At 50.9% G+C, this 12257-nt stretch overlaps 1 protein-coding gene across 1 annotated transcript in view; it reads left to right on the top strand.

Moving 5' to 3' along the window:
• Window positions 1-165: 165 nt before the first annotated feature.
• itgb4 (integrin, beta 4) overlaps window positions 166-12257 on the top strand; it is a 25298-nt gene continuing 13206 nt past the window's right edge. The window contains 13 exon segments of the mRNA XM_079756773.1: window positions 166-683; window positions 3389-3483; window positions 4404-4486; window positions 5273-5374; window positions 6037-6241; window positions 6640-6736; window positions 7351-7522; window positions 8217-8480; window positions 8959-9048; window positions 10042-10161; window positions 10745-10912; window positions 11672-11748; window positions 11960-12165. Coding sequence (XP_079612899.1) covers window positions 679-683; window positions 3389-3483; window positions 4404-4486; window positions 5273-5374; window positions 6037-6241; window positions 6640-6736; window positions 7351-7522; window positions 8217-8480; window positions 8959-9048; window positions 10042-10161; window positions 10745-10912; window positions 11672-11748; window positions 11960-12165 — 1684 coding nt within the window. The 5' untranslated portion in view covers window positions 166-678.

The following is a 12257-nucleotide window of genomic DNA, read 5'->3' on the forward strand; positions in this document are numbered from 1 at the left end:
GGATGAGGGGGGGGCTCTGCTAACGCAGAGAGGTGTGGAGCTGTTTTATTTTTTCTCCTGCACTTATTAACACGGGTGGGGCAGGTGCAGGAAGGGAGTTACCCAGCCAGCCCTCCTCTCCCCTCCTCTCTCTCCCCACACCTTCATGCCTGTACTTACCTGGTCGAGGGAAAGGGAGGGTTTGTGCGTGTGCGTGTGCGTGTGCGTGTTGGCGCTCGTGCAGCAGCTAAAGGAGGATCGAATCGCAGCCCCACGGATCTCATTCACACAGTGACTGACTCGCTCTCCTGAAGGGGCTTCTCTCTCCCTCTCTCTCTCTCTGTCTCCCTCTCTCCCCTCTGGGTGTCTCTGTCACATTCACAGACGACTGCACTGAGACGCACTCCAAGTGTGGCCAAGTACAAGGGGAGTACTAGTCAATATTTGACCAGACAGGACAGAAGAAGGGAGCAAGACAAGGATTGAAAGTGTTGGAAAAGAAAGTTAGTTGTTGATCGGACAACAATCTCAGACTTGTGAACTTTGGAAAAAGTGGACTTTTACTAACTCACCCCAGGTGGACACCATTTTATCTCCGATGCCCGCCTAGAGCCACTGCAAGAAGGAACGGATTAAGTGGTTTTCTTCATTTTTCGGACCTTTGGACCTGTCGGATTGGGCAAGACTGCCCGAGCACCCATGAGGTTTGTTTGATCAGTAATCTGTGTGAATGTGTGGTCATAAATCCAACTAATTGTGCCATTGTTCTCGTCTCCCCTCGCTGTAAAAACAACTTCTTTCTCTTCAGCACGTCTGGAACATTGACATGTTAAGAGCCTCATGTTAGAGGAGCAGGCGTTGCAGCCAATGAAACATATTCAGGTTGAATCTACCTTGTGCTGTGTCATGTGCTAAGGAGGACTTTTGAGCTACTTACCCTGTGTGCTGATATGCTGACATTGACTTTGCTGCAGCCTTTCAAGAAAGATTAGCAAGATTAAAAGACAAGGGTCACCCTGACACGGAATAGCCTGTTACAACTTAGGGTTTGACCTGGAAACCACCGTCACCATGAAGCGAAAGAACCCCAAACCTGACACCTAGAGAACGTAGCTTTTGGGATGAGTTTCCCTACTGCATCCCTGTTGCCTGCCGAATGATAGCAGATGTTCTGCACAGCTGGGGTCCACCGCCTGGCTCCGAGGTCAGGACCCTGTGGGTAGAGGTTGGGCTATTTCGGGGTCCCAAGATACAATTCTATCTAGACATTCGGGGTCACGATTCGATTCAAATTCAGATTAAATTCGGGATTCAAAATCATTTTCGATTCAGTAAATCGGGCTGCTGATTTCAGGGCCTACTCCAGTCCGCTGTGCTCCAAGAAAGCAAGAGATAAAAGTAGAGTAACCTGTATAAAATGATGTTGTTTGAATATATGAAAAAGTTGAAGTTACTGGTTGCAGTAAACACACAAAAGGAAGAGCAAAGGAAAAAGGATAACACAATAATAATCAAAAGACATTTTGAATATAAAATACAAATACAATTTTGGGAGTTGTGAAACGGTTCCCCCCCCCCCCTACGTTCATGCAACCCGGGCCTCTGAGAATCCCTGACCCACGACCCCCAGCTTTGATGTCACTCCAGGGTCGCCCCACACCCTGCAGAGGAATGCTCACCTGGCGGGAACGCCGCCTTTACACTAAAACAGCTCTAACCTGCCGCGCCCCCACATTTCCTACCTGTAAACACGAGGCAAACCGCAAACAGCGGCCATATTGTCTTCATTAAGGCGCTGGCAATTAGGCGTTGGCGCCCCCTCTTCGTCTATCCGAAGGCCTCCCACTCCGGTGGTTGCGGTGAATGCATTCAGGGTGGATGTCTTAAAGGAACAGTAACCCCCTGCCCCACCCCAGGTCATGTTGCATCCAGGAGCAGGCTGTTACAACCTGACCCTTCTTTTTAACTCACCGCTTACTGTCATGGTCGAGCTGTTGGGGAGAACCAAAATGGACTCCATGGGTGCTTTCAATTACCTGGTGACCGTCTTGTTTCTAAAGACTGGCTGGGTGATGGAACGGAATGCCGGTTCCATCTTCCGTCTAAGATGCAAACAAGATTGGTGCTAGGTTAGTAAGGGCCATTTCCTGTCCCTTTTCTGTCATGCATTTCTAGACGGGGGGATGAATAGTGACAGCCAATGGCGTCATGCCAACGTGGGTGCATTCATACCCACACACAGACACACAGACACACAGACACACAGATACACACACACACACGCACACACACACACACACACACACACACACACACACACACACACACACACACACACACACACACACACACACACACACACACACACACACACGTAGCCAGCTGAAGTTCACAGTCGAGTGCTAGAGTGCCGTTCTCAGGTTTTCTCAGGTTGTTTTTTCGACAGCTGGGTCATTTTCTCGGCTGAGGACCACATTCCCCTCTCTGAGTTATAGGGGGTCTTGGGTCTCGGGTGAAACACAGTTAAACTCCCTCTTTGTTCTCTTGTGTTTGTTTGGGCACATCTTCTGCCCACTGAGACAATTATCGAGACCTTTCGCCACACAAACTGTAGCCATTGTGGAGCCACTGTCTTGTGGAGATGGTGTTTTTCCTGTTAGTGTTCATCTGTTCCTATCTCACAGATGAACCAAGGGCCTCACACTGACGGCCAGCTGTCTGACACAGTGCTCCACCCCTGTGTTTAGTAGTCTTTGCCCACGGCCCTGAGTTCAACTAGAACTCATAATTACACCATAGTTCAGCCTTCTTCTTTTTATGATCTCTGTATCTCTCTCTCTCTCTCCCTCTCTCTCTCTCTCTCTCTCTCTCCCTCTCTCGCTCTCTCTCTCTCTCTCGCTCTCTCTCTGCCGCTCTCTCCTTGTCTAACTCTTGCTCTGATCCCACTCACTCATGTGCTCTCTCCCTCCCACCCTGTTTGTGGGCGATCAGTTCTCTTTCTCTTTTGAGGCACTAGGAATACAGAATGCCTGGAAGAAGGTTGGCTCCCAGTATGAACTCGATGAAATCTGTCTCTGAAGTCTGTTATTTTCTTTGTCTTCCTGATAGTCACTGACAACAAACAAGTGCCTGCCAACACAGAAACGGTTGTTTTGGACACAGTGAATTTATCTTACCACCTCGGCTTCTCTCTCTCTCTCTCTCTCTCTCTCTCTCTCTCTCTCTCTTTCTGTCAGTTCTTTGTTTACTTTTACTCTCATGATCTATATGAAGCAGGGGTAATTTACACCTTCAACATGTGCGTGTGTCTTTGTCTGTGTGTGCGTGCGTTTGCATGTGTGTGCGTTTGTGTGCGCGTGTGTTTGCATGTGTGTGTGTGTGTGTGTGTGCGTGCGTGCGTGTGTTGCAGGAAGGGAATGGGGAGATGGACGTTGCGTCTCTCTCTGGGTCTGGGGCTTCTCGCGGCCCTGCTGACCAGCTTCTGCTCTGCTGACGGTGAGGAAGGTGAGCCACAGTCACACAGCCTATCCCATCCCAACGATTACTGTCTGTCTGCTAGGACAGAGTCGACGCCCGGTAGGGTGGTTTTAAAGGGCGGTAAAGCCTCGTAAAAATATGCAGTCGAGTCGTATCGTCACGTTTCTAAGGTTTTGATGGCCTGTTGGCGCCAGCGCCCCAGATTTAAAAGGTTGTATTGTCTCGTTTACCTTCACCTGTTACATTGCGGGCATTTAGCAAACGCTTTCATCCAAAGTGACCTACAATAAGTACATTTGTCAGAAGAAAGAACAAACAATATATCGCTGTTGGTACGGTAAGGATGTTCATAGACACAAGTGCCAAGCACTAACGATCACTAGGTTAACCCATTCCCCGTATGTAACAAAGATAGCTAGGAAAGATGCTACACGATGCAAAGTACTATTTTTAAGTGCACAGATGCACATCAAACATATATACTCTGAACAAGTGAGTCTTGAATTGTCTCTGCGTTGCATATGGCTGCAGTGAGATGTTTGAGGTTCTGGTAGGCCGTCACCATTTTTTAAATATCTATGTATCTGAGTGATACACCAGCAACGCATGGAAGTTATGAAAAATCACCATAAAGTTGTCACCACACTTATGGGAATTTGTGATGGCTGAGGAAAATGATTTGAAAAGGATCATTATATGCATTCCTGGTCACCCCATCCTTCATCTGTGCGCTTAACACTTCATTAACTGTCTTGTGAAAGTCAAGGGTCTGGTTTACTGACGTGTTGATGACTGCATTGAGAAGTTGCTGTCAGCTAATATGGGAAAGTCTGACAACATCCTGTGTGTGTGGCAGACTATCTACTCTTGGCTTCTGTTCCGTTCTTGACTATCTGCATTTCCCTTCCTCTCACCCTGAACCCCGTTCCCCCCCCCCCCCCCCTCAGGGAACTACTGCCTGCTGTCCAAGGCTGGGAGCTGCTCGTCATGTATTCGGTCCGGCGTGGGCTGTGCCTACTGCTCAGATGAGGTATGGAGACCAGCAAGACTCAAGGCTCTCCCCAGGGGTTTTCCGCTATTAATGCCCAGTCCTCACCGCAGCTACCCGGATTCGGTTCCTGCCCGTGGTCCTTTGCTGCATGTCTTTCCCTCTCTCTCCCTTACCTTCCTGTCTTACTCACGCGACAATAAAAAAAGAATAAAACCTTCAAAAATTAATCGTAAAAAACTGAAAGTCTCTCCCCAGCTGCTAAGGGAGGGTCAATAGTTTAAAGGAGTTTGACCCATCCCGATTCATTTGACTTCCTCTCTGTCTTTATCTTGGTGGGTCTGAAGCTAACTATGGGCTCTCTCCTCCTCTTTGTGAGTGTGCCGTAGTGTGCAGGGAGGTTAACTGTTAATCACTAGCTAAACGAGACCCACCTCATTCAGCTCAGGAAATTGTCTTTCTTTAAAAGTTGCAAAGACTGAACTTTCTAGTTAGGTTCTCATTGGTTTACTTTGCTACATTGAATTTACTGCATTGTGACTAAATGTCTTTCCAGTGGGCTATTCTCATGCAGATGATGAGAAAAGTGTGACACCATCTATACAAAGGTTGCCAATACAGAAGATGTCTCTGCGATGTCTGTAACTTAAGCTCCTTGAAATAATAATGTTTTTTTTGTGTTGTTTTTTTTTATTGGTTTTTCTTGATGCCCTTCTCAGCTAGCTGCGAAACACGTTGATGTTCCAGACCTCAACTGCTCTGAATTTAAAGGTTCCCGTCCATTAATTGAATGTGTTTAATCATGGCTTAAACGTGGTTCCTCCCCAGACCTTCAAAGGCGCCCGCTGCGACCTGACTGAGAACATCCGCGCCCATGGGTGCAGCGCTGCCGGCATCATCACCGCCACCAGCAGCTGGAAGATAGAGCAGGTAGGACTCCTCCTCTCCCTCCTCCTCCTCCTCTCCCTCCTCCTCCTCCTCCTCCTCCTCTCCCTCCTCCTCTCCCTCCTCCTCCTCTCCCTCCTCCTCTCCCTCCTCCTCCTCCTCCTCCTCCCCCTCCTCCTCCTCTCCCTCCTCCTCCTCCTCCTCCTCTCCCTCCTCATCCTTTCCTCCTCATCCTCCTATTCCTCCTCCTCCTCCCCCATCTCCTCTTCTTCCCCCTATTTTATCTCCTCCTCCTCCTACTCCTCCTGTTCCATTTCATCCTCCTCCTCCTCCTCCTCTCCTCCTTATCCTCATTATCCTCCTACACCTCATATTCCTCCTCCTCCTTCATCTACCCTCCACCTCCATCTTCCCCTCCTCCTCCTCCTCCATCTCCTGATGATAATGATGATGATGATGATGATGATGATGATGATGGTGATGGTCTTTCTGCACTCTAACCTGCATATCATCAAGTATCCTTGAGCGAGGAGCCTAACACCTGTCTGCTCATGAATGAGAAAAAACAACAAGACTCATGAGTCGCTTTGTATCAAACCAACCAAACTCCCTTTGAAGAGGCATCACGTGTCCATCCGGACCCACCTGTGGCTGAGTACAGGTGTGTTTATCCTCCTCTACCGTCCCATCCCGTCCCCCCCTCACAGGCCCAGCGCATCGACAAGTCGCGGGCCGAGGCCCAGGTCTACCCCCAGCAGATGACCATGAGCTTCCTCCCCGGAGAGGCGAAGGAGCTGGACATGGAGGTGTTTGCGCCGGAAAAGGCCCCGCTGGACCTCTACATCCTCATGGACTTCTCCAACTCCATGAGCGACGATCTGAACAGCCTCAAGGCCATGGGCACCAAGCTGGGTGAGTCGTGGGCACACCGCCGCCGACCCCAAGCACATCGCCCACGATGGGCATCCAAAATAGACGCTAGAGATGTTGCGATACAATTCTGAATAATTTTGGATGCACTCGGCCGATTCCGAGTGTATTCCGATGCAGCATCTAGCATTGTGACTACTAACAGCACATGTTCTTATTGAAGGGTTCTCTTACGATGGCAGCAATGTGCAGTCTTACCGTCTACATTTTTCAGAACTAGATAATTGACACATGTAATCTATAATTATAATATTACATTTGGATTAACTTAAGCTGAGTACTATGTTTGTGTGCGAGGGTGTACGACAAACAATAAGTGAGTCTCTGATCATTGGAGTTGAGCCGCTCGTTGACGCTGTGGCTTCTGACGGTTTCTCTAGCCGACTTGGTGCAGAGTCTGTCCGACGACTACACCATCGGCTTTGGGAAGTTCGTGGACAAAGTGGTGGAACCGCAGACGGACATGAGGCCCGAAAAGTAAGAGGAGAGCAGCGCTGTGTGCCCCGTGTTCAAACGGCTTCATCCCACCCAAGGGTCTGATGGTGGCCGAGATGGAAGTCAGTTCCATCTGGGATTACCGCGCGCGTGCGTGCGTGCGTGCGTGCGTGCGTGCGTGCGTGCGTGCGTGCGTGCGTGCGTGCGTGCGTGCGTGCGTGCGTGCGTGCGTGCGTGCGTGCGTGCGTGCGTGCGTGCGTGCGTGCGTGCGTGCGTGCGTGCGTGCGTGCGTGCGTGCGTGCGTGCGTGCGTGCGTGCGTGCGTGCGTGCGTGCGTGCGTGCGTGCGTGCGTGCGTGCGTGCGTGCGTGCGTGCGTGCGTGCGTGCGTGCGTGCGTGCGTGCGTGCGTGCGTGCGTGCGTGCGTGCGTGTGTGTGTGTTGTGTATGTCTGTGTGTGCGTTGCCTAGGAATGTAGGTTCCTTGCTGCAACAAATCATACAACCGCTGTTGATGTGCATATTTCTAAAAAAAACAAGTCACACGACTGGCATCCATCTTGGATCTCAAAGCGCCCGTGTGTGAGCGCCATTTTGAACCGCCCGGTGTTGAACCTCTGTCTCCTTGTCTCCTCGTCTCCTCGTCTCCTTGTCTCCTCAGACTGGCGAAGCCGTGGCCCGACAGCGACCGTCCGTTCTCCTTCCAGAACGTCATCCCACTCACCAGCGACGCAGGTTCCTTCAACAGCAAGCTGCAGGGAGAGCGGATCTCAGGGAACCTAGACGCGCCCGAGGGCGGCTTCGACGCCATGCTTCAGGCCACCGTGTGCCCGGTCAGTATCCTCTCTGTTGTGTGTGTGTGTGTGTGTGTGTGTGCGCGTGCATGAATGTGTGTGTGTGTGTGTGTGTGTGTGTATGTGTGCGTGTGTGTGTGAGAGTGTGTGTTCGTGTGTGTGTGTGTGTTATTGTGTCTGTGTGTGTGTGTGTGCGTGCGCCATCCTCCAGGCCACCGTGTGTGGGGTCAGTATAAGGACCCCCTACTCTGTTGTGTGTGTATGTGTGTGTCTGTCTGTCTGTCTGTCTGTCTGTCTGTCTGTCTGTCTGTCTGTCTGTCTGTCTGTCTGTCTGTCTGTCTGTCTGTCTGTCTGTCTGTCTGTCTGTCTGTGTTTGTCTGTCTGTCTGTGTTTGTCTGTCTGCGTATGGGTGTGTCTGTCTGTGTCTGGGTGTGTCTGTGTGTGTGCGTGAGCCACCTTCAGGCCACAGTGTGCGGGGATAGTATGAGGACCCCCCAATCTCTGTTGTGTCTGTGTGTGTGTCTGTGTGTGTGTGTTACAATGGGATATTTTGTAACATGAGAGTCCGAAAAATCTGAAAGTTCGGAAGAAAGAGTTTAACTTTTGCCTTCTCCTGCGAGAGTTCTTCTCTTTTTTCTCCGAACTCTCGGACGGATCTGACGCATCCCGCTCCGACGTCGGTAACCGTGGTTACCGACGTCGTTCACGGCTCGTGTCCCCCCCCCCCCTCCAGAAGCAGATCGGCTGGCGTAACTACAGCACCCACCTGCTGGTGTTCTCCACCGAGTCGGCCTTCCACTACGAGAACGACGGCGCCAACGTTCTGTCGGGGATCCTGCCGCGCAACGACGAACAGTGCCACCTGGACACCAGCGGAAAGTACACCCAGGACACGGCCCAGGACTACCCCTCCGTGCCCACGCTGGTGCGCCTAATGGGGAAGCACAACATCATCCCCATCTTCGCCGTCACCGCCCACTCCTACGACTACTACGAGGTGAGGGGGTGTGTGTGTGTGTGTGTGTGTGCGGTAGGGTGGCTGGGTGTGTGTGTGTGTGTGTGCGTGTGTGGGGGCGAGTGGATGTGTGTGTGTTTGTGTGTGTTTGTGTGCGGTAGGGTGGCTGAGTGGGTGTGTGTGTGTGTGTTTGTGTGTGTGTGTGTGTGTGTGTGTGTCTAAGTGTGTGTGTGTGTGGCGAGTTTATTGATCGGTTTAAGGGAGTGTGTGTCCGTGAGTGTGTGCGTGCGTCTGTGTGTCTCTCTGGGTGTGTGTGTGTGTGTGTGTATCAATGTGTGTGTGTGTGTGTCTGAATGTGTGTGTGTGTGTGTGTGTGTGTGTGTGTGTGTGTGTGTATGTGTGTGCGCGCAGGCGTGTGTGTGGAGAGCTTATCGATCCGTTTAAGGCTTCTCCTGACTCTGTGGTCTTCAAGTTCTTGTGGGCCTCGGTGACTCGGTCCGTTCTTTTCGTACCCTGACAGATGCTCCAAAAATACTTCCCCATCGCTGAGCTGGGGCTCCTGGACGAAGACTCCTCCAACATCCTCAGCATCCTGAGATCGGCCTTCATCGTACGGCTTCTTCTCCTCTCAGTGTTTCCCCTAGATGCATTCAGCAGCGGCACGCTGCCCTGCTGGATCGTCAGCGCCACTGCAACAAAAAAAAAAAAAGTTCCTGCCAAGTTCAAGTCACATTTGCACAATGATCTGGTCTCAGCAGATACCTTGACTCTGTTGGTTGTTATGTCATATTTGGAAGCTCAATCTGTACATTTTTCCCCCAAAATAATCTCACCAGAAGTAGCCATTTAAAGGGTTATTTTTCAAAGAGAGAGCTTCTGGGGGGGGGGGGGGGGGGGGGCATGCCAGCGGACCCCCCCTAGTGTTGCTAGGTTACCAGCTCACAGCACCACTGCTATAAAAAAAATCGAGGGGAAACACTGCCCTCTCTCACCGCACATTGCCCGAGCTCAGTTCACATTTTGCGTTTACACCGAGGGCCTTTAGCAGAGGCTTCTATCCGAAGACACCGACAATGAGTACATTTGTCAGAAGAAAGAGAAACAACATTATATCGCCGTCGGTGCAGTAAGGATGTTCATAGAACCAAGTGCCAAGCACTAACAACCGCTAGGCTAACCCCTTCGATCGAACAAAGACAGCTAGGGCAAGACGCTACGCAATGCCAAGTTCTATTTTTAAGTACCAGCACGTAGAAACAAACATCCTACACATGAGACCCCCCCCCCCTCGTCCTGGATGTCTCCCTGGTTCCTGGGTTATTGATTTAGGTCAATTGAAATGGATAAATAATGCACCACAGCAAAAGAAGAGTTTATTCGGCAACACAAAATGTGACTTTAAGTACAACTTGGCGTTTGATCCTTTTATCCTTTCAGCACGCGGTACATCTGTGTATTACGGCGCGTCAGAAAGAATCAGATTCACAATCAGAATGAATCGTATTGTTTACAAGAGTAATTATTAACAAGAGTCCCGCGTGTCTGCGTCTGACGTGTGTGTGTGTGTGTGTGTGTGTGTGTGTGTGTGCGTCCGTCCATGCAGAGTATCCGCTCTAAGATGAGCATCCGGGCGGAGGCTCTTCCTGAGGCCTTCAAGGCGGAGTTCCTGAAGTCCGGGGCGGTGGCCGAGTACGGGGCCTTCAAGGTCGTGCCCGGACAGATCGTGAGTGGATGGGTTAACCACAGAATGACCACGCACACACCTAGACACACACAGGCACAAACACAAACGCACGCACACACACACAAACACACACATATACACACATGCATGCACACACACACGCACATTTACACACACAAACACACGGATACACGCACACACACACACAAAAATGCCTAAACATACACACAAACACACACACAGCTACACACACACACACACACACCCTCACGCACGCCCACACGCTCCCACATACCTCAAAAACACGCATGCACGCACACACACATCAACACAAACAAACACACACCTATACATCCACACACACACACACATCTTCACGAACCCACGCGAATCCTCACGAATACACGCACACACAGACACACACACACAAGCACGCGCATACGCTCGCACATACACACACACACAAACAGACACACACATCCTCACGAAGGCACGCACATCCTCACGAACACACACGCACGCACACACACACACACACACACACACACACACATACACACCTGCAAACCGCACATTGATGAAAAATGTGAAAAAAAAGTGTGTGTCTGTTTGTGTCTTTCAGGAGAAGTTCAAGGTGCGTCTGCAGGCCCAGAAGAAGGTGGGGAACCAGCACGTGTGTCAGCTGAAGCCGGACCAGAAGGCGGGCGTCACAATGGTGAAACCCAGCACCTTCAGCCAGGCACTCGAGATCAACACTGAGCTGCTGTGTCCCAGCTGCCCCTGTGAAAAGGTACACACACACACACACACACACACACACACACACACACACACACACACACACACACACACACACACACACACACACACACACACACACACACACACACACACACACACACACACACGTATGTACACACACACATACAGTCACATGCATATCGTCACCCTCTTAAAGTAATGGCCTAAGTCACTCTTTTGCCAAAATGATTTTCTTGCCTAAATCAGCTCTTTGTGACGCTGGCCACCTCTGGTAAAATCCCCAACATCCTCAGTTGAACAGATCATGTGATCCTACCCCTTTAGTGTAATGGCCTATGTCAAGGGTGTGAATTAGGCCAATTTATTTGGCCTAAGTCACTAGACAGAGGGACTTAGGCAATTTTATCATCATTATTTGTATATCAATAGTCATCTATTGTCATAACCTTTTGTTTGAAACGATTCATAAATATCATATACTTCAGGTTCAGTTTTTTCTGTTCTGAACAACTTAAAAAAATATGACTTAGGCCATTACTTTAAGAGGGTGAAGATATGCATATACACACACACGCGCACACACACACACACACACACACGTATGTACACACAGACACACACATATGCACACACTCACACACAGACAAAGACACACACATGCATACAGACTAACACACACACACACACACACACACACACACACACACACACACACACACACACACACACACACACACACACACACACACATATTTGATGGATTCCTATCATTATCTGTCCGGTCCAGAACCCCTCTCTGAAAGCGGCTCGGTGCAGCACCCACGGAGACCTGGTGTGCGGGAAGTGCCAGTGCTACGATGGATGGTGAGTCAGGGCCCCGGGATTCAGCTCGCTCGCGGCGTCTGGCGACCAGGTCAATATATCTGACGGGAACTGTTTCATTTCTCCCCCCTCCTCCCTCCCTCCATCCTTCTCTCCATCCCAACCCCTCCCTCCCTGCTTCCTCCCTAACCTCCCTCCCTCCCTCTATCCATCCCATCCCTCCCCTCCCTCCCTCCCTCCTCCCTCCCTTCAGGTTGGGGGCCTACTGCAACTGCTCGTCCAGCGCGTCGTCCCTGGGGGCCGCTCAGTGCAAGGCCCTTGGGGACCAGCAGCCGTGCTCGGGCAACGGGGACTGCCTGTGTGGGACGTGCGTCTGCTACAATCCGGACCAACACGACGGGACATACTGCCAGTTCGACAAGAGCCACTGCGCCCGCCACGGGGGCTTCCTCTGCAACGGTGAGGCCGTCTCTATCTCCCTCTCTCTCTCTCTCTCTCTCTCTCTCTCTCTCTCTCTCCCTCTCCCTCTCCCTCTCCCTCTCCCTCTCCCT

The sequence above is a fragment of the Pollachius pollachius genome, assembly GCF_949987615.1.
Source record: "Pollachius pollachius genome assembly, chromosome: 19".
Classification (NCBI taxonomy): domain Eukaryota; kingdom Metazoa; phylum Chordata; class Actinopteri; order Gadiformes; family Gadidae; genus Pollachius; species Pollachius pollachius.